The sequence below is a fragment of the Epinephelus lanceolatus genome, chromosome 19 (assembly GCF_041903045.1).
Source record: "Epinephelus lanceolatus isolate andai-2023 chromosome 19, ASM4190304v1, whole genome shotgun sequence".
Lineage (NCBI taxonomy): Eukaryota > Metazoa > Chordata > Actinopteri > Perciformes > Serranidae > Epinephelus > Epinephelus lanceolatus.
In genome coordinates this window covers 3,200,001-3,220,360 of record NC_135752.1, presented here as the reverse complement: position 1 = coordinate 3,220,360, position 20,360 = coordinate 3,200,001, and the positions used below count along the sequence as shown (strand labels likewise).

The following is a 20,360-nucleotide window of genomic DNA, read 5'->3' as shown; positions in this document are numbered from 1 at the left end:
ATTTGTAGGTCTTGATGAGACAAACAAGCCCGATTTGGTTCAGTCTTTCTACGACATTCCTACGGGCAGCAGTGGCTATTTTAGTGCGTCTAGGTGGCGCGAAGATTGTCAGGTTTTGTGACATGTCACCTTGAAGAGGCCATAAAATCCAAACCGTTTAAGTAATTACAAAGTTATGAAGAAAATCTGTTTAGCAGGAGTTGGCCTGACATGTGTGCGTGCTTGAAGCCGATACAATAAACAGTCTAGGAGAAGATCATTTTTGAAAAAAGAGCATTTTGAGGCAAAATCTTACTTTGAAAGGGCAAATAGCTCACTTCCTGTTGGGTTTAGGTCAGGGGTGTCAGTGTGTGATTTGTAGGTCTCAATGAGAAGAACAAGCTAGTTTTCTATGACATTCCTACGGGCCGCAGCAGCCATTTTAGTGTGCCTAGGTGGCGCTAGAGAGTCCGTTTTGGCACTTCTGGGGTTAATTTTTTCATTTTATCATAACGGGCCCTTGCACCTTCGCGCAACTCGGGGGTGCTGGCAGGATGCTGGATGAAGCCGCAGTTGACACCGCATGCAGGACTGAGATGCTGAAATGACCTATTTTACAATTTGTACTACATCCTGTTTTCCATGAGAGGGTGCTGGAGAACGCATAATAATATGTCGTGTTTTTGTGCATCAAATATAGACCACAGCATGTAAATTCCAGGTACATAAAAAGATAAATGTCTGAAAAGATGTACTTAGTGTTGCCAGTAGATGGCACTATATGTATGACTGAATATTTTCATATGGACGTGTTCCAGGTGGGACTATTATCAAACTTGTTAAGTGTGGTGCAGATTGGACCATTTACTCTGAAGTTATAGCAATTTTGTTTTTCAAGGCGAGACATTAAAACCTGATGCCGAGCCATGCACACACCCTTCAATGTTGACCCTGGAGAATGCACTTATGATAAGTCATGTTTTTGTGTATCAAATATTAAATTTCACATAAATCAAAAGATAAATGTCTGAAAAGATGCACTTTCTGTTGCCAATAGGTAGCGCTATGTGTAATATCAAATATTGGCATAGATGTGTTGAGGGCAGGACTGTCATCAATCCTGTGAAATTTGGGAAAGATTGGACAATGTATGCAGGAGTTATAAAGTTCTTCCTGTTTTGTGGTGGTACACCAAAATTTGACGCCTTGCCACACAGTTTGACAAAAATCTTCAAGGCAAAGTTTCATGAGTTTTTGAGTGTGCTAAGCCCCCCATATGAGCAATTTATTTTGAGGAAGAAGCAGCAGAAGAAGCAGAAGCAGAAGAAGCAGCAGAAGAAGCATAAGTTGTAAGTTAAAACAAATATCGCGAACATTTGAAAGGAACTGGCGATTAACCAAACAGGAAGAATCTCGTTTAGTCTGGGCAGACAGTCTCAAAACGTATAAGAGGGGCCTCCGCAATATCAGAGCAAACTATTACTCAGCTTTAATAGAAGAAAATAAGAACAACCCCAGGTTTCTTTTCAGCACTGTAGCCAGGTTGACTGAGAGACACAGCTCTATTGAGCCTTGTATTCCTTTATCCCTTAGCAGTAATGATTTTATGAGCTTTTTTAATGACAAAAATTCTAACTGTTAGAGGCAAAATTCATGACCCCCTATCCTCAGACAGTACCTATCTACCCTCAAACACAGCTGTAAGACCTAATATATATTTAGATTGCTTCTCCCCAATTTCTCTTCAAGAATTGGCCGCAGTGATTTCTTCATCTAAATCATCAACATGTCTCTTAGACCCCATCCCAACTAGGCTACTTAAGGAAGTCTTACCTTTAGTTAGCACTCACTTATTTGACATGATCAATATATCTTCATCAACAGGCTATGTACCACAGTCTTTTAAGGTAGCTGTAATTAAACCTCTACTAAAAAAGCCCACCCTGGATCCAGAGGTGTTAGCCAACTATAGACCAATATCTAATCTTCCCTTTCTTTCAAAGATCCATGAGAAAGTAGTCGCAGACCAGCTGTGTGATTTTCTCCATGATAATAATTTATTTGAGGAATTTCAGTCAGGATTTAGAGTGCATCATAGCACTGAGACAGCACTAGTTAAAATTACAAATGATCTTTTGATTGCTTCAGACAAAGGACTCGTCTCTGTACTTGTTTTACTAGATCTTAGTGCGACATTGGACACAATTGACCATCAAATTCTGCTACAGAGAATGGAACATTTAATTGGCCTAAAAGGTTCTGCACTAAGCTGGTTTAAATCTTATTTATCTGATCGTTTTCAGTTTGTTAATGTTCACGATGAATCATCCTTACGTACTAAAGATTGTTTTGGAGTTCCACAAGGTCCTGTGCTTGGACCAATCCTATTCACTCTATATATGCTTCCTTTAGGTAACATCATTAGAAATCACTCTGTAAATTGCCATTGTTATGTGGATGATACACAATTGTATTTATAGATGAAGGCAGAAGAAACTAATCAAGTAACTAAACTTCATAATTGCCTTAAAGACATAAAAACCTGGATGAGCACCAATTTCCTGATGTTAAATTCAGACAAAACTGAAGTTGGCCCCAAACAACTCAGAGACTGACGACATAGTTTCTCTGGCCTCTAGCACTACCGTAAGAAACCTCGGAGTAATATTTGACCAAGATTTGTCTTTTAATTCTCATTTAAAACAAATCTCACAGACTGCATTTTTTCATTTGCGTAATATTGTGAAAATTAGGCCTATCCTGACCCAAAAAAGATGCAGAAAAATTGGTCCACGGTTTCGTTACCTCAAGGCTGGATTACTGTAACTCCCTATTATCAGGTAGCTCTAGTAAGTCACACGTGTACTAACAGGAACTAAGAAACAAGAACATATTTCTCCTGTTTTAGCTTCTCTGCACTGGCTCCCTGTAAAATCCAGAATTGAATTTAAAATCCTACTGTTAACTTATAAAGCTCTAAATGGTCAAGCTCTGTCATATCTTAGAGAGCTCATATTGCCCTATTATCCCACCAGAACACTGCGCTCTGAGAATGCAGGGTTACTCGTGGTCCCTAAAGTCTCTAAAAGTAGATCAGGAGCCAGAGCCTTCGGCTATCAGGCTCCTCTCCTGTGGCATCATCTTCCTGTTACGGTCTGGGAGGCAGACACCGTCTCCACATTTAAGACTTGACTTAAGACTTTTCTCTTTGATAAAGCTTATAGTTAGGGCCAGATCAGGCTTGTCCTGTACCAGCCCCTAGTTAGGCTGACTTAGGCCTAGTCTCCCGGGGGACCCCCTATAATACACCGGGCACCTTCTCTCCTTCTCTCTCTCTCTCTCATGTCCTGTTACTGCATCTTTCTAACTCAGCCATACTGCATGTCACTAACTCGGCTTCTTCTCCAGAGCCTTTGTGCTCCACTGTCTCGCAGGTTAACTTATATTGCAGCGGTGCCTGGATAGTGTGACGTGTGTGGTTGTGCTGCCGTCGTGGTCCTGCCAGATGCCTCCTGCTGCTGCTGCTATCATTAGTCATACTTCTACTGTTATTGTACACATGATTATTGTCACATATGTATACTATCAGATATTGATATACTTTCAACATATTGTACCAAAATAGCCTGTAATATTAATTATATTACTTTCATTATTGCTGTTGTAAGCTACTGTCATTACCGTCTATCCTGCATCTCTCTCTGTCTCTCTCTCTCTTTCTGTCTCATTGTGTCATACGGATTACTGTTAATTTATCATGTTGATCTGTTCTGTACGACATCTATTGCACGTCTGTCCGTCCTGGAAGAGGGATCCCTCCTCAGTTGCTCTTCCTGAGGTTTCAACTGTTTTTTCCCCCGTTAAAGGTTTTTTTGGGGAGTTTTTCCTTATCCGCTGTGAGGGTCATAAGGACAGAGGGATGTTGTATGCTGTAAAGCCCTGTGAGGCAAATTGTGATTTGTGATATTGGGCTTTATAAATAAAATTGATTGATTGATTGGAGAAGCAGAAGCAGCAGAAGAAGCAGCAGAAGCAGAAGCAGAAGATTCCCATTCGAAAACAACTTTATTTGTGAGACATTCTGATAGTTGGTTAAAAACCTATTTCAGAATAAATTAATCAAACATTAATATTTCCACATATACACGAATCACACAAAACCTAAAAAACTACATCTACCTTTCTAAAAATTCAGCCCCAAAGAGCCATTCTTCCCCAGTGAGCACAGAACCTGCCTAACAGCCCACACATCTCTAAAACCATTCAAATTATTGGTCAGTTTATAAAATGCATGTTTGACCCTCAGACGAGCTGTCACCAAACCCTTCAGACAGAGCACTGCATCAGTCCAGCCCACTCCAACAACATTATTTTTCTGGCTTTTCCTAATCTCTAATTTAGCATTTGCAAAAATGAGATTCATTAAAACCAGAATCTGCATTCTTTTTGGAGTGTATTTTGGCCCTCCCCAGAAGAAGAAGAAGAAGAGGCAGAAGAGGCAGAAGAAGAGGAAGAAGATGAAGGAGGAGGAGGAGGAGGAGAAGGAGGAGCTGGGTCTCATGTGCCATGCGCTTGTGGAGTGGTTGTTTTGTTTCCCTAATGTATAAATCTGTGCACTCCTGGCTGCACTGAACTGCATACACTACATTACTCTGCTTATGTCTCAGTGTTTTGTCCTTGGGGTGGACAAGTTTCTGCCCCCTACGACTTTGCAAGGGTCCACACCCACACAGGGTTTAAAGCCTGCAACTCCGTACCAGTCATTTAGAACTGAAGAAGCTTCTTGCACTTATGATTACCATGACTGTAGCCTGCAGTCATTTTACTATCGTGAATATAGTATGTTAGAGTCTACAATGGATGCAGTTAGTACTTAGTGTAAAACAACAGCAGCAGAGCTGTCAGGGTTGACTCGGTGAAAAGCAATTTGTTTTATTTCCATGGTAACAGATATTTGAGTAAGAGGGTCAAAGTTCAGGGCGTACTGTTATAAGAAAACAGTAAGTCACAGTTGTGTTCATACTGCATCCAACAGTATATACTTTTCAAGGGCAGTTGCAGTACCTACTTAAAGTAAAAAGAAAAAGTAAGTGATTCAGAGCGCACCCACTAAATCTATTTCTGGCGTACTATATAGTATGGTAGTACGGGTATTGGAACGCACAGAAGAGCTTAGAGACAGTCTTTGAAATGGCACAACAGAATGACTCAAGAGGTGCAAGGAAATTACAACAAAGAGACATGAGATGTACCTTAGGTCTGGGGGAGTAAAGAGGCAATAACCTAGTTGGCAAAGTGCAAGACAGCTGCTCTCATCAGGGAGGAAACAGCTCATCACTTAATGTCATCATCAGATGGAGAATGAAGTTGACTGATTCACACCTAGTAAACTTCGATAAGGTCTTGTATTGGTAGATCGTTTGTCAGGAATATAAGCTACCATGGATTGGGGTATTTTGTGCCAAGTTGAAGTCACCGGGATCCATGCCCTCCAGTCAGACCAGGAGACAGACAGCATGGTTGTTCTCTACCTGCATGCCATAAAACTGGTCTTCAAGTTGGCAGTAGGAAGGATCCTGGACACAGACATCTTCATCCTCCCTTTCCATTTGTTTCCTGGCATGATATGAGAAAGTAGGAAACCCATAGGTCATTAGTTGACCTAGGCAACATGACAAATTCTTAATTAGACACCATTAGGGTCCTAAAAGAACAGGTTACAGAAAATGCCATATGGGTACATGGGGACCTGTTTCTCTTTCAGACTACCTGTTGGCTTTCACTTCTCTGGGTTTTCGGACCCATTCTCATCTGTGAGCACTAACCTGAGATCTGCTTTAATTTTATTGTAGACAGATCACGCTTACAGCATCTATACTTAAGTTCAGCACCTGTTCTTCCTGCCTCACAGGGTGCCCCAGCTGGCTCAGAGTGCAGGTATTATCAGATCTGATTGGCCACCCATCTCCACCCTCAAGGACCAATTTAAAAAAAATAAATAAATAAATTCAAATGGACACCAGGAAGTATAAAAAAAAATCCCTCAATCCCTTGACTGAGTTTGAAGAAAATTGGCCTCTTTGGCATGCCTTTCTATTTAAGTGAAAAACAACATTCCTGATAACATCATACAAAGATGTGTAATGACATGAAATAATGACAAACCAGTTTAAGACATCAGGAATGTAATAGAAAAAGATTTGCTTTTTATCAACAAGTTTTCTTGAATGGGTAACATTGTGTACACATTAAAAATATATCAAAATTAACACAACACAGATATCACACAAACATAGCAGATCTATAATATTAGTCAGTAAGTATGAAAAGATACATCTGCTTATTCAATTTGTAAAGGTGACCTGAAGCAAACACAAAGGACCTGAACGTGAACTTGGTATCTTTTCATAAAACCTCTGATGATCTACCAACACATATGATTTCTTTTCTCAGGAAAATTTAAACCCACATTCCAAACTATGCAGTATCATAGCACCAGAACAGAGTGAAGAAGGAAGAATGTTGCTGGCTTGTCCACTCTGTACTGGGTTGTTTTTACAGGTTATCCACTCCACGGATTCTCCTGGCTAGCTGAATGTCACGGGGGAACACTGTGACCCGCTTGGCATGGATGGCACACAGGTTGGCATCTGAGAATAACATGACGAGAAACGCCTCTGCAGCCTGGGAGGACAAGGAGAAAAAAAAAACAGGAGATGTTAAACCAAAGAAATGAACTTATTGGCATAAAAGCCGCACCAATGAAGATTTCTTTATTGACAATAGTCAAAGGGGCACTCATTGTGACTAACCCACAGACAATTATTAACTGATTCTGCAATTCCCTGCCCATTTACTGTATGGTCTCTGTCAGCCTTTCTCTGTGACAGCTATGGCTCAGCAGTTAGAGCGTTAGAGAGTCTTCCACTAGCTGGAAGATCAGTGGTTCGACCTCCGGCTCCTCCAGTCCACATACCTAAGTATCCTTGGGCAAGGTACTAAACCCCAAATTGCTCCCGATGGCTGAGCAATGTGTGAATGTCTCAATTACTAACTAACTAACTAACTAACTAACTAACTAACTAACTAACTAAATAAATAAATAAATAAAAAAACGAGTAGCAGGTGGCACCTTGTACAGTAGCCTTGGCCACCAGTGTGTAAAGGGGTGTGTTAATGGATAATTGTGGCACATAGTGTAAAAGCGCTTTGAGTGGTTTGAAGACCAAGGCACTATAGTGCTGCAAATTCATTTACCAATGAAAAAGCATCATTTTTTTCCATTCATTGCATTCCATTTTGCAAAACAGTAATCCAGTTGAGACCTTATTTATTGATATGTTTTAATTGATCTAGCTTTCTAGGATGTGCTACAATGCCAAGTATGGGGTTCCTACTAGGGGTGAGTTCATGAACAAAAATCTCTAAACGTTTAGAGTGGGTAATGTTTTTCGTGTAAACGGGTTTCACCGCTGGGTGGTGCTATTGCATTATACCAGTAAAGCCCCAGTTATACCACCTGAACGGGCCATTTAACCAACACGCCGTTTTAACAGAGTGGATCACGTAGGCTACTGACCCGTTGCCAAACCCGGTCTCACACCATTTCTTGTCATATTCACAGTTGTTACCGGCCAGCCCTTCGCTTTAAAACAGTGGCTGTGATGTAGTAGATGTTGTGGGAAGTAAAACGGCGTATAGAGTGTACGGACGGGAATGCACCGTGAAAATAGTACTGTTCATGCTATCAGTGGTTGCAGTCTGTTTACAGTGTTTAGATAGGCTCCAGTTACAGCATAGTCTCTGTGAGAAGGCCCTGCGTTATGCTGTGTTTTCCTGCTGTAGAGGAGAAATAAATGTGCTTCTGCACGGACATCAGTTCTGCATCCTCATTCTTCAAGCAGAGTTGGTCTGGACTCCTAGAGCTACTTACCAGCAACGAGCCAAGTTGTAAAGATAATCTACAGAAAACCAGTGTCTCCCAACTACGGTTCAGAGCGCCAGACTGGAGAAGGTAACACAGTCTATCACAGTTAGTCAACAATTAGTATCACCCCCCCTCCCCACTAAAAAACAACAACAAAAAAACAAAAAAAAACAGCACTTTATTTTAAGGTCCTTGTAATAAGTGTTAGTTAATATGTAATAAGGTCCTTATAACACCTTATAAGATGCTTATTAACATTATTAAATGTTTTATAAGACAATGTGTTAATAATAGCATTATAAACATGTTAATTGTTAGATTACAAGACATTTATAAGCACTTATAAGAAACTTGTTAACAGTTTATAGACTGCTTAAGAACGTTAATAAAAGCCTTATGAGTTTCTTACAATTGTTTATAATAGCATTACAAACACATTTATTGAGTTTAACTAACTTACATATTATGTCATTGTTAAACCTTTACTAAGATTTTTTTGTTGCTTTATTAAGATTAAAAAATACTTTATTATGCATTTATTAACAGTCAACTATGCACTTATTAACAGTTAACTATGCTTTTTGCAGCTACCGGATCTCAAGCGAGAACAGTGTCTTATTGATCTTAATAAATCCTTTATTATGCACTTACTAACAGTTAACTATGCTTTTTGCAGTTACCGGATCTAAAGCGAGAACAGTGCCTTATTAAGCTTAATAAATCCTTTATTATGCACTTATTAACAGTTCATTCTGGAAGTACTACATGTGGTCAAGGTTGATAAAATGTGAAGAAACAATTGCATAACAATATAATGTTTCAGTGGTGAAACACAAAAACACACTTTAACACAGCTCTTTTGAAAATTTGTTTCTTTTGTTGTCATCATTTATGCATGAATGGCAGCCACAAAGAGAACATTTTATAAAACATTGCCTAAAACAGGCCACTGAAAATAAAAATATAGAAGTACAATCATTAATACTTTCAACATTGAGGTACAATATATATTGTAAAACACATTCTGAACATGTGATTTAAAACATCAGTAATCACATCCACAAAAAAGTGCAACTATAACATAAAAACTGAGGTAGGTTTTAATTAAAAAAAAAAAAAAAAAAAAAAAAAAAAAAAAACAATAATAAAAGAAAAAAAGGACTATTTTGGACTCACTGCCAGTCTGTAGGTATTTGCCAGGCTACTTAACCTATATACCATGCTGCCCCACATTGATTCCAGTGTGCATTCATGAAAGACTGGATTGCATTTAATTAAATAATAAAGAAAGAAAAATAACATAAAACAATTACACAAGTACTCCTTTCTAGCATAGACTGTAAAAAGTGGACGTAACTACCATGACATCACCCACTGGTTTGTAACATACAAACATACAACAATTAATTGGCAGATTATCACAGTGACAATACCATTAGACAGTATTCTAAAAAGTGAAAATACTTTGAAAGGATCCTGTGTCTTAAATTGAACTTAGTTCAAAAGCATGTTTGCCTGGAAGTTGTTCATTACACTACATGAGCTGTTTCCTTTTTTTGCTTTATTGGTTTGCTTTATTTGGTTGCTTTATCAAAAAAGTATGGGAGAGGAAGAATCGGTGGCACTTGGAGAAGATGGAAATGGGTGTTCGGCATGCTTGGTGTGCAGCAGCAGAGGAACAAGAGAGCAAAGCCAGTGCTGCGCCTTGTAGAAAGAAGAGGTCGAAAAGACCTTCTCCCACTCATTGCACACCACGTCAGGATAGGATCATCCATCATTAGCGATAAATGGCGTGCTTATCGTGCCCTACCTGCGCTCGGCTACAATCACATGACTGTAAATCATACAATAGAATATATAATGTACCTCAATGTTGAAAGTATTAATGATTTTACTTCTATATTTTTATTTTCAATGGCCTGTTTTAGGCAATGTTTTATAAAATGTTCTCTTTGCCATTCATGCATAAATGATGACAACAACAAAAAAAAAATTTCAAAAGAACTGTGTTAAAGTGTGTTTTCGTGTTTCACTGCTAAAACATTATATTGTTATGCAATTGTTTCTTCACATTTTATCAACCTTGACCACATGTAGTGCTCATTCCAGAATGAACTGTTAATAAGTGCATAATAAAGGATTTATTAAGCTTTATAAGGCACTGTTCTCGCTTTAGATCTGGTAGCTGCAAAAAACATAGTTAACTGTTAATAAGTGCATAATAAAGGATTTATTAAGATCAATAAGGCACTGTTCTCGCTTTAGATCCGGTAGCTGCAAAAACTATAGTTAACTGTTAATAAATGCATAGTTAACTGTTAATAAATGCATAATAAAGTATGTTTTAATCTTAATAAAGCAACAAAAATGTGTTTGTAATGCTATTATAAACAATTGTAAGAAACTCATAAGGATTTTATTAACGTTCTTAAGCAGTCTATTAACTGTTTCTTATAAGTGCTTATAAATGTCTTATAATCTAACAATTAACATGTTTATAATGCTATTATTAACACTTAAATAGTCTTATTAAACATTTAATAATGTTAATAAGCATCTTATAAGGAGTTATAAGTGCCTTATTACATATTAACTAACACTTATTACAAGGACCTTAAAATAAAGCGCTTCCAAACGTTTTTTCGTGAACTCATTTTTCATAACCGTTTATGATCTCAAACACTCCTAGTTCCTACACATTTTTCATTTCAAATTTCCAGACTTGTCTGAAGATTTTTCAGATCATATTTGACATCTGAGTACAAATAGCCCAAGGTAATTACCTCCCCCACAGAAGTGACCTAATAAATGCCATGAATCTTAAAATTCAAAAGATGGTAGTAAAGTTAACTAGTGCCAAAGATTAGTCAATTTAAAATTACAATGTCTCCATATACAATCCACATTCACCAGTACCAGGAATCCTCTGGTGTAGTCTACACATGTCGTTGCTCAAACATGCTACAGAGAGCAGTTGATTGAAAGCTCTCATTTACATAAATCATGTAGTTTTGGGAATATATCCATGCATCCTTGCATATCATAGAAGACACAACTATTGGCTTGGCCTCTCTCCGAGTGTCCTTCCATTTCTGTAAATAAATGGTTTTAATAAAATCCAACTGTTAACATGTAGTATGATACATTCTAACTATGTAGGCTATTATGTTACCAAATAACTGCCAAAAGATGGTAGCTAGGTACTGCAGCTTTACATACTGAATATTATTGTTTCTAATAATAATAAATTTTATTTGAAGGTGCCTTTCTTGGCACTCAAGGACACCGTACAGATACACAAAATGACATTAAAAGGAAAAAAAAAAACACAATAGAAAGTAACAGCAATTGGCATCAGATGGAATAGGCAGTTTTAAACAAATGTGTTTTGAGTTGTGATTTGAAATGGGGGAATGAATCGATGTTTCTGAGTTGGGGTGGTAATGAATTCCAGAGACGGGAAGCAGAGCGGCTGAATGCTCTGCTCCCCATGGTGGTGAGATGGGCAGAGGGGACAGACAGGTGTGTGGAGGAAGAGGATCTGAGGGAGCGGGAGGAAGTGGGAACATGGAGTAGGTCGGACAGATATGGGGGGGGCAAGGTTGTGGATGGCCTTAAATGTTAACAGGAGGACTTTAAATTGAATACGGAACTGAACCGGGAGCCAATGGAGCCAATGGAGGACAGGAGTGATGTGGTGGATGGAGGGGGTTCGAGTAATGATACGGGCAGCTGAGTTCTGGACCAGTTGAAGTTTATGGAGGGATTTGTGAGGGAGGCCGAAGAGGAGAGAGTTACAATAACTGGGACGTGACGAGGCTGTGGACAAGGATGGCGGCAGTGTGGGGGGTGAGGGAGGGGCGGAGACGATTGATGTTTCGTAGGTGGAAGTAGGCAGACCGGGTAATGTTATTGATGTGGGATTGAAAGGATAGTGTGCTGTCAAGGATGACAACACACTATCCTTTTAATGTTATTGATGTGGGATTGAAAGGATAGTGTGCTGTCAAGGATGACAACCAGACTCTTAACCTGGGGGGAGGGTGAAACAGAGGAGTTATCAATAGTGAGAGAAAAGCTGTCGGTTTTAGTCTTTCAAAAAAGTTGGGACCCTGTGTAAAACATAAAGACAGAATGAAATGATTTGTAAATCCTATCCAACATATATTCATGCAGTGCAGAAACAAGACATTTAATGTTCAAACTGACAACTGACAACATTGGTTTTGAAAATATACACTCACTCTGAATTTGATTCTTGTAATCCATTATAATAAAGTTGGAACCGCCCGGCAAACTTTAAGCATTATAGTAGTATATCAATAAAAGGCCTCAGAATTCATCAGGGAAAGAAGAAGTGTGTGGCAAAGAAAGGGCAGAGTAGCCGCACTGATCAGTACTTCCTAAGGTCCCGTTTATACAATAACGATTTCAAATGAATGCGGTAAATTTTAGTTGGATTTTGGCCGATCGTTTACACGACAGCGGCATTTTGGGTGCCAGAAAACGCAACATTTTGAAAACGGGTTCCAGAGTGGAATTTTTTGGAAACAGCAGCATCTCCACTGTCATGTAAACTTGCATTACGCAGTTCCTCTGAAAACGGAGACTTTTCGCACATGCACATTACGGTTCCATTCACTAGGCATGCACGAGAAAGTTGACTGTCATAACAACAATGCCGAGCTCTGTTTGTGCTGCTCACCCTGTTGACCCTGACCTCGTCATCCATCCAGACAAAGTTATCCGCGCATGCTTTCACCATTGTTTTGGTTTGTAATCACCGCGTGGTAGAGGAAGGCACTTCAGCACAGGCGCATGGCGTCATGCCGTGGTGTTGCTTTGCAAAATTACACTGCCACCCATTGGCCTGGCGTGCATTCTACAGCGTTTCCAGTAGATTTTGCGGCTCCATGTGAACGAGGATCGTTTCAATAACGTCGTCGTAAAAACGCATAAGGTTTTTAAAATGCAAAGGACAGACTTTTTCCGTTTTTAGAGAAGCAGGTTGAGAGCAGTTGAGAAGCAGGCTAGCAGCTCTTAGAAGGGCAGAGCATCTCAAGAAAAAGAGGAGGAAGAAGGAATATGTAAGGACAGCTTTATTCAGGGACCCTTTTAAGTTTTTTAAGGATTGTTTAGCCAGGGAAAGGGAGGGCAGCTTTAAGTAGCAAGGCTAGAGGTTGAAGAATATTTGAGAAATACATATTCAGATTTAGAGAAGAATAGGACAGTAGGTTTTCCACCGGATATGCCTCCATTAGGAAGGATAGAGCATGAGATGGATGTCAGGCCACCTAGGTGGAAGGAAGTTCAGGAGGTGGTCAGGCGTGCAAAGGCTTCTTCGGCCCCAGGGCCTAATGGAGTCCCCTACCAGGTTTATAAAAGTGCCCCTGATATCCTTAAATTTTTGTGGAAACAGCTAAGAATAGTTTGGGAGAAACAAATTATCCCAAGAGCATGGCGTAGGGCAGGGTGTGTCCTCATTCCTAAGAAGAAGGAGTCCGTAGACCTTCCGGATGATTTCTCTCTTGAATGTAGAAGGGAAGATTTTCTTTAGTGTAGTAGCGCAGAGATTAGCTAGCTACTTGGAAAGGAATAGCTTAGTAGATACTATGGTGCAGAAGGCAGGAATACCAGGTTTTGCAGGGTATTTAGAGCATACTAGCATGATCTGGCATCAGATTCAGGGAGCGAAGATTAAAAAAAGGGACCTGCATGTAATATTTTTAGATCTTGCAAATGCGTTTGGTTCAGTACCACATAGCCTCATTTGGAGTGCATTTGACTACTTCAAAGTGCCACAAGTAGTTGCTACTTTAGTGAAAGCATATTTTCAGGATATTAGGTTGTGTCTAAGTACGGCAGGTTTCACAACAGGTTGGCAGAGGCTAGAAATAGGTATTACGGCAGGGTGTACAATTTCTCTATTAGCATTTACTATGGCAATGGAAGTAATCATCAGGGCTTCCAAGTGGGTGGTAGGTGGGGAGAGACAGCAGAACGGGGTGCATCTTCCACCAGTTAGGGCTTACATGGATGACATGACACTGGTGACCACAACAATGCCATGTACAAAAAGGCTACTAGAGAAGGTAAATAAGAACCTCAAATGGGCCAGCATGAAGATCAAGTCTAGTAAGTCTAGAAGCATCTCAATACGTAGAGGGAAGTTAAGTGATAGGAAGTTAGTCATAGATGATGAGGAAATCTCAACAATTAGGGAAAAGTCAGTAAAGAGCTTAGGTAGGTGGTACAATGTGGAGTTGAATGATGAGGAACAGGTGGTTAAATTTAGAAAAGATGTGGCTGAAGGACTGAATAGAACAGATAAATCAGAACTTCCAGGTAAGCTGAAGTTGTGGTGTTTGCAGTTTGGGCTATATCCTAGGTTAATGTGGCCACTGTCACTTTATGAAATTCCAATATCCATTGTGGAGAGAATTGAAAGGTCGGTTAGCTCCTATATTAGGAAGTGGTTGGGCGCTCCTAGGTGTCTAAGTAGTGTTGCATTGTATGGAAAAGGGATACTTCAGCTGCCAGTATCTAGTTTAACAGAGGAATTTAAATGTACCAAGGTCAGGACAGAGCTGTTGTTATCTGGGAGTAAGGACGTGGTAGTTAGGAGCGTGGTTCCAAATCCAACCAAGGGGAGGAAATAGAACCCAAGATCAGCAGTTCAGGAGGCAGGGGCAGCTCTTAGGCATGCAGAGATTGTAGGTAATGTTCAGTTTGGCTGGGGAGGCCTGGGGCTTGGCTCAGGCAAACTGGTATGGAATAAAGCAGATCTTAAAGATAAAAGAAAGCTGGTTGTGGAACAGATACGTGGACAGGAGGAGATATTAAGGGGTGCAAAGGTAGTGGCCCAGGCTAAGCAGGGACAGTGGCTGAACTGGGAAAGTGTAGAGAAGAGGAACCTTAGTTGGAGGGACCTGTGGAGTATGGAGGAAAATCGTATTAGATTCCTGGTAGGGGCTACATACGATGTGTTACCAACCCCCAAGAGCCTAAAACTGTGGGTAAATGGGGACCCATCATGCCCATTGTGTTCAGGTACCGCAACCTTAAAGCATATTTTGTCAGGCTGTAAAGTTAGCTTGTCACAAGGCCGATAAACCTGGCAACATAACCAGGTGTTGAAAAGTTTAGCTGCAGGCATCGAAAGGAAACGAAGACAGGTAAATTCAGAAGGTTTTAAGAATAGGAGTTTAGCAATTCAGTTTGTCTGTGAGGGGGAGAAATACAGAAGTGATAAGTTAGTAAGGAGGCAACGGTGTGGCCGCCTAGAAGGTGCTTGTGATTGGGAAATGCAAGTAAATTTAAGGGGGAAGCTTGTTGTTCCCCAGGAAATAGTTTGTACCAAGCAGAGGCCTGACATAGTGTTGTGGTCAGTGAGTCAACGGATAGTTTATTTCATTGAGCTGACAGTTCCTTGGGAAGACTCAATGGAAGAAGCCTATGAAATAAAAAAGCTTAGATATGCAGACTTAGGAGCAGAAGCTGAGCAGCGAGGGTGGAAAACTAGGATTTGTCCAGTGGAAGTGGGGTGTAGGGGATTCATAGCAAGATCAGCTGTCTCGCTCCTGGGGGAACTCGGAGTGCGGGGACAGAGTTTGAGGAAGACAGTGAAGGAAATGTCAGATGAAGCAGTAGATCTAGTCAGTTGATCTGGATAAGGAGGAATAATGTCAGTTGGGGGCCAGCAGGGGGACCTACTGAGCAGGGTATATAACTCCTTGAGATCAGGTGGACAGATCCACCAATCAGTCCTCTCAGAAGAAAATCCAGGAAAAGGAAGGTTATTTAAGTGTGGGAGTGGCCTATTTGAATCCCTTTTGTTTGAGACCATGCTGCAAGGTGAGTGTGTTTGTTAATATTGTGAGTTTATCTTCTCTATCTCCTTTAACTTTAGCTTATATTGGAGTTATGCTATGCAGCGTGTGAAATGTATGTGTGAGTATGTGAATGTGCTAGGAAAGGTAGTATTGGCACGGTTACTATCTGGAGCTCGCATAAACGGAGCCTGGGTTTGTTGAAGGTGCTGTTTAGGCTGAGATAGCCATGTGTAAGTAAGGTATAGGAGGTTGTTGGGTCGGTGCGGGGAGCAGTGAGAGCTGGCATTAGGGGAGTGTCTCTGGGACGCCAGAGATCATGGTCTAGCCTCCTGGAGGTGTCGTGGGACCAACTAGATGAAACACTGGTGAAAGGAAGTTCCCACCTGATGACCCCAAAGATGTGTTAGTTATCACTGCTCATTGGTCTGTATAGTTAAGCCTTGCCGTAATAGCTTATCATAGGGCTTAGTTAGGTTATTCACTGAGCGGTCCTGTCTCGAGAGCACAAATTTCTTGTTTTTATTTGAACTGAAGCACAACAGTAAGGACTTAGAGACAGAGACGAGCACCACAACACTGCTCGACCTTGCATATGTGTTTAGAGAGAGACAGAGAAAAGGTGAATGTGGACTAACGCAATGTTTCTGTAAGTTACCGATTAATATAAAAAACCTCACTACACTGCTTCAGCAGTTTTTGTACCACCTACCTGACTCACCAGTGATAATTTCTTTCATGATCAATCAGTAATTAGTAGATGGCGTTACTGATGTGAACTGAAGAGTTAGTGTAGTGTTTATTTCAAAAGGCCATAATGCTTTGGCAAAAATTATCAAAATGTTATTGTTATACAAATCCTATATTATACAACTGTGAAGGAAAACACAAAAAACTATTATTCTGTACAAACATGTCAGCAACAAATGTGTGTAAGAGTGCTCATGAGTGTGCATAGATCCTGTTCTTACCTATGAACAAACTCCAAATAAGAAATCACTGGTGAATGTCAGAATCGTCTTTAGAACTGCATAAGTGGGTCCAAGAAGACATTGCGTCATTAAGAATGGCTGGTGAATGAGGCCCATTGTTCCTAAAGTGTTGGGAGTATTTGCCCACACAGTTTTACACTAAGTGGTGAACTTTGCACGGTCCTTGCTTGTGAACAACTGAGCCTTAAGGAAGCCCCTTTCATACTCAATTATGATAATATCACCTGTTAACCTATTAACCTGTTTACCTTTGGAATGTTCCACACAGGTGTTATTTGAGTATTTCAGAATTTCCCAAATTTTTTGTTGTCCCTGTCCCAATTTTCTTGGAAGGTGCTGTTGCCATTAAATTGTGAATCAGCGTATTTTTGTAAAAAAAAAAAAAAAAAAAAAAAAATTAAAGTTCATCAGTTTGAACTCGTCCCTGCACTGTATTCAGTTGATAAGGATAAAAAAGGATTTTGCAACTGGGGTTGTAAATAAGAGCCAAAAAGGGGTTGAAAAAGTTAAATAATTTAATTTTTATGGTGCCTATGCAGACCTGTTTGTTCACTGTGTCCATGGAAATGCAGTGATCATAGCCAATGTATGATCTCTTTCCACAGAAATAACAACATTACTGCATAACTCAGAAATGTTCAGATAAGCTTACCTTTCGTTATTTTTGCTGCTATGTTTTCATGCAATTTAAGATATCACTGCATTTTCTTTTAAACTTGTGTGGTCCCATATGTCTGGATTTGGTTCAGTTATGAGGCACTTGGAGTAGAGCCGAATGCAGGTTCTGATGTTTAGGCGTAGAGGCAGCTCTTTGAGTCTGCTTGCAATTCATAATTCTTGACTTGCTTTTGACGACATCAAGCTTGCTCTGGCTGCACTCTCACACAGTGGTAAACATTTCAGCTGCATTGGCTGCCTGCTAAAAATGCCATGAAGAGCCTGATGGCCTGCCTACTTGCCTTAGTTATGACTTTATGTGGACCAAACTAGTTTGGTTATGCCCCAAGTAGTCATGGTGCAACCAATTTTAGTAGCTGATTTAGTTACAAACCAAGTTGTTGTTACTAAGCCTTGAACGTCAACTTTACCCCACAACTTAGCAAAGAACGTACACATAACTGGTAACTGGTATTTTCCCTGGGAGTTGGCGGGGATCAAAGCAGAACTAACAGGAGAGTAAATACTGAACTTGCAGTCATCAGGTGGATTCAAACACAATACCAAATAAATGCTAGCCTTAAGATGCAAGATGGCGCACGCTCTGCTGCGACAGCACTAACTGCACTGAGAGAATCGTTCTATGTTTGCGTTGTTTTGTGTTAAATGTGGATGTTTATGTTGGCTAAACCTGGACTGATCAACCATGACATCATTCTATAAGTCTGCCGTTTTACTCGCGATTCTATGGCTGATCTGAGACAACTTCGCACTCCAGCCCGACACCGGCAACCGGCTACTCACCTACAGCCGAGATGAACTCCTGGTACACCGGGCCTCGCTGCTGAGTAACACCAAGCCTGCTGTTGTCCTACCATTGGAGCTTCAGCCGAGGAAAAGAGGGAGACGTGGAGGCATCCGCTGCCAAGTAAGGAAGTGTCCATTCAAACCATCTCTCCCCACCATTCTCATGTCCAATGTCCGATCACTCCGTAATAAAATGGACCTGCTACATGCGAGGTGCCGCTTTGAAAGGGCTTTCCAGGACATCTGTATCATTGCTCTGTCCGAGACGTGAACGAGGCTGTCGGGGAAGACACGAGGTGGTGGGGTCTGTGTTTATGTCAACAACAGGTGGTGTAACAACAACAAAGTGCATCGTAAGGTGTGCACACCCAACCTGGAGATGCTGACCCTGTCCCTTCGCCCCTTCTACTTCCTCCGGGAATTCCCCACTGTTGTGATCAGCTGTGTCTACATAGCCCCCAACAACTGTAGGCTGGACTGTGTGTTACCATCATTTCAACAGTATGTGGATATTCCAACCAGGAGGGGAAACATCTTGGATCTGTGCTATGGGAATATTGCTGACACATTCCGAGCCCGTTCATATCCACCACTTGAACTTGCCAACCACATCATCATCTGTTTACTTCCGCTCTACCGACAGGAACTGAGACGTCACAAACCAAACTGCTACAGCACCCCACACTGGTCGGAGAATGCCACTAACCAACTCCAAGGCTCCCTGGCTTGCACTGACCGGAGTATTTTCGATGGAGATCTGAATGACAGGGTTTCTGTCATCACAGACTACATCAGATTCTGTACGGACTCCACCATTCCAACCAGAAAAATAAGGATCTATCCCAATTCCAAGCCCTGGATCACTCCACAAATAAAACAGAGCCTGAAGGAAAAGCACAAAACCTTCAGGCTCAAGGACTGGGCCAGCTTCAAAACAGCAAACAGGAATATTAAAAATGAAATACTCATAGCCAAACTGGAATACAAAAATAAACTGGAAGCAGAATTCAGCAACATGAACACCAAATAAGCCTTTCAGAGGGTGAGGACCCTGACAGGATCTGAATCCTCCTCCAGCACCTGGACTCACCAGGTAACTTTGTGAGAATTCTCTTTGTGGACTTCAGTTCCGCCTTCAACGCGATCCAGAAACACCTGTTGATCTGGGAACGGCACCATCCCAACATGCCCCCCCGTCTGATCCATCTCATCCACAACTTCCTCACTGACAAACTGCAAGCAGTGAGGGTGGGCTCAGCCACATCCCCTGTACACCCCCTCAACACCGGAGCTCCACAGGGATGAGTGCTGAGCTCTTTCCTGTATACTCTCTACACCAATGACTGCATAAGCCCATCACCTACCACAACCTATCTTAAATATTCAGACAACACGGTCATTCTTGCACTTCTCTCTGACAATCTCTCTGCTCTGGATTATCACAACACAGTCACACACTTCACTCAGTGGTGTACGGACAACCATCTTCACGTCAACGTCAGTAAAACCAAAGAAATAATGATCATCCCCCCCTTCACCTCAGTACCCCATCATCATTGACAATCAAACAGTTGAAACAGTGGACAGTTTTAAATACCTGGGCGTAACTCTGGACAATAAACTCAATTTCGATCAGCACACCAGAGACATACAAAAAAGGAGCAAACAAAGACTGTTAGCTATCCGAAAACTCAAAGGACTCTATGTCGCCCCCATCTACTGCTACTTCTATACCAAAGCATCATTCAACCAATCCTTCTGTACTATTACACGTTTCTTCACCATGCTTTCTGTCACCAATCGTGCCAAACTGACACGCAGCATACACACCGCTTCCAAAATCATTGGTCTTTCCACACCCAACCTCACAGAATAACAGGTCCATTACACGCTTTGCAAAATCAATAGAATGGGACACCACACACCCACTCAACTTATATACATATACTCTGATCTTGATTACTGCATATTTTAATGAGTTTCATGTCAAGGCATGTCAAATTTTTTAATTAATAGCTTTATAAAATAAATCTATGCCAAAAATAACTTTTGCTGTCAGGTTAATACACAGCCGACAGCCCTATTGGACAACTGTTAAAATTCATATTATGGCAAGAACCAATCAGCTAACTAAAGAAAAACGAGTGGCCATCATTACTTTAAGAAATG

The 20,360-nt window shown here is 40.8% G+C and overlaps 1 protein-coding gene across 2 annotated transcripts in view; it reads right to left on the bottom strand.

The window, feature by feature from the left end:
• Positions 1-4,029: 4,029 nt before the first annotated feature.
• cenpa (histone H3-like centromeric protein A) overlaps positions 4,030-20,360 on the bottom strand; it is a 69,036-nt gene continuing 52,705 nt past the window's right edge. For both annotated transcript variants that reach the window (XM_033647675.2, XM_033647673.2), the window contains one exon: positions 4,030-6,663. In XM_033647675.2, coding sequence (XP_033503566.2) covers positions 6,535-6,663 — 129 coding nt within the window. In that variant the 3' untranslated portion in view covers positions 4,030-6,534. The remainder of the gene's footprint in view (positions 6,664-20,360) is intronic.